We start from the raw sequence: 2,763 nt of genomic DNA, 5'->3' as shown, positions 1-2,763 counted from the left end.
ATATCATAATAGTAATAGTAGGTTTAACTGTGCTGTACGGAGACACTGACTCTCTTATGGTGAGTTAATATGATAATAATAATATAATAATAATAATAATAATAATAATAATAATAATAATAATAATAATAATATCACAATAATGATATATATTGTTTATTGTTTACTCTTTATTATTTAGTGTCTATCGTCTAGTATTTAATGTTTATTGTTTATTGTTAAGGGTTAAGGGTTTAGGGTTTAGGGTTTAGGGTTTTGTTGCAGGTGGATACGGGTTTGCGTGACGACGGGCGTGGTGAGAATTATCGCGAGAGTTTATTGTTAGGAAGTCGCATCAAAGCGGAGGTGAACAGACAGTATAAACATCTTGAATTAGATCTAGAAGCAGTGTTTAGGCGTTTGCTGCTGCTGCGCAAAAAAAAATATGCGTGCTGTATTATTCAAGACTATCATAAAAAAGAATATCTGCTGCAGCAAAAGGGTTTAGATTTTGTTAGAAGAGACTGGGCGCTGCTAACCAAACAAGCAGGTGAGCAGCTGCTTAAAATTATCTTCGGAGTTAATATGCAGCAGCAACAGCAGCAGCAGCAGCAGCAGCAGCAGCAAGGGACGGGGGCTGGGGATACAGCAGCAGCAGCAGCAGGAGCAGCAGCAGCAGAAGAAGAAGATGCAGTAGATAAAGTTGTGTCTCTTATTCACGAAAGATTGCAAGCAATGAGAGCTGCCTTAGAAGAAGGCCGAGTGCCTCTAGATCTATTTGTTATTACAAAGGCGTTGACGAAGCCTCCTCAGCTGTATGCACGTAGTGCTGCTACTCCTGCTGCTGCTGCTGCTGCATGCATGCAGCCGCATGTTCTTGTTGCGCTGCGCCTTCTTGCTGCTGGAAGGGCGGTGCAGGCAGGCAACGAGATATCATATATTATCTGTGATGAAGAAAGCATTCAAAAAGCAGAAGCAAAACAGCAGCAACAGCAGCAGCAACAGCAGCAGCAGCAGCAACAGCAGCAGCAGCAGCAGCGGGTGCGGAGTGCAGCAGAAAGAGCATATCACCCTAGTGAAGTTAAAGCTTTAAATCTTAAACCTGATATAAAATATTATCTGCAGCAGCAGCTGTTCCCGCCTATTCAGAGGCTTTGCTGTTTTATTCAGGGTGTTTCTGCTGCTCGATTAGCTGACTGTTTGGGGCTGCAGCAGCAGCAAATTAATCTCTTAAAAGATATGCATGCAAATGCAGACGATGAAGACGGAGACACCCTTACTACCTCAACTCAAGGAGAAGACAAAATACTCGCACTCATACACAAAAAAGCAGATGCATTTAAAAGCGTGAGTTATATAATATAATATAATATTATAATATAATATAATATATTATAATATTACATAATATAATTAATATAATATAATATATTATAATACTATATAATATAATTAGTATAATATAATATAACATAATATAATATAATAAAGATAAGATAATATAATACAATATAAATATAATATAATAAATATAATATAATTAATATAATATAATTAGTATAATTAATATAATATAATGTAATAATAATAAATTAAAATAATAAATAATAATAAACAATTTATAAATAATAAAAAGCCCCAGAGAGTAAATAAAATGCAGCAAATATTAATAAATTAATAATAAACTAAAAAAATATATAACAAAATTTGTAATAAATAATAAACAACAAACCCTATACCTAAACCCTTCAGCAGCCAGAACTTATAAGCATTGCTGCATCTGCTGCTGCATCTGCTGCTGCATCTGCTGCTGCATCTGCTGCTGCTGCTGCTGCTGCTGTGTGTACAGTGCAACATCCCGGCTCAAGTTCCCTGTGGCTTGTGCGGCGCTTGGACGCCTGCAGCAGAGGGCCTCATGGTGAGAGATCTCCTTGTGCTGCTGTTGCTGCTGCTGTTGCTGCTGCTGCTGCTGCTGCTGTTCGGTTTGCCGTTGCTGCTGCCGCTGTTGCAGCTGCATCGTTTGCTGCTGGGTCTTTACTCTCCTTGTCCTTCCAGTGTCTCTACGGCTCTGTTTTCTTCGTGTATCAGTGGCTATCTGCATGCACTCTTGCTGCTGCTGCTCTTGCTGCTGCTGTTGCTGCTGCTGCAGACGTCCAAGTGCAGCGGCTGCAGCAGCTGGCTGTCTCCATCTGCATTGCGGGGAGTGCTGCGCCTTTATTTGTCTTTTCTTTTAAACACATTTCATATACACACATTCCGGTAATAACCAGCTGCTGCTTCTGCTGCTGCTTCTGCTGCTTCTGCTGCTGCTGCTGCTGCTGCTTCTGCTGTTGCTGCTGCTGCTGCTGCTTCTCCTACTCCTGCTGCTGCTGCTTCCCCTGCTGCTGCTGCGTGTGCCGCTGCTACAGCTGCGGGTAGTGCTGCTTTTTGTGTCGGTGATGTTGCAAGTGCAGCAAGTGCTGCTGCTGCAGTTGCTTCTGCTGTTGTTTATATGTTTTTTGTATATTCATTTTGTTTGTTGTTATATCTTTTGAGTTATTTTCTTCCCTTTACATCTGTTTAAACATATTGACGGTTGTATATTGTTTACTTTGCTGCATGCATTGGGGTGTATGTGCAGCTGCAGCGAGTGCAGCAGCCGCTATGAATTTTTACCTCCAGGACCTTTATCTTCAGGGGCTTCTTTAAGATGCCCTTTATGCGAGAGAGGAAAAGTTGTAGACTGTCTACCTCCTCAGCTTCTTTACTTTCAGCTGCAGCACCTCCGCTTCCTTCTCGCTAACA

General features: G+C 40.8%; 1 protein-coding gene across 1 annotated transcript; it reads left to right on the top strand.

The window, feature by feature from the left end:
• Positions 1-56: 56 nt before the first annotated feature.
• Positions 57-2,763, top strand: EAH_00065820 (hypothetical protein, conserved; the record flags this gene model as incomplete). The annotated part of the gene is made up of 5 exons (XM_013392794.1): positions 57-59; positions 265-1,326; positions 1,829-1,897; positions 2,129-2,238; positions 2,600-2,763. Coding segments are annotated over 5 exons (1,408 nt in total), but the record flags the coding sequence as incomplete, so codon positions are not given.

The sequence above is a fragment of the Eimeria acervulina genome, genomic scaffold, assembly GCF_000499425.1.
Source record: "Eimeria acervulina Houghton genomic scaffold, Eah_scaff2279, whole genome shotgun sequence".
Taxonomy (NCBI): Eukaryota; Apicomplexa; class Conoidasida; order Eucoccidiorida; family Eimeriidae; genus Eimeria; species Eimeria acervulina.
This window is presented reverse-complemented; position numbering and strand designations above follow the sequence as displayed.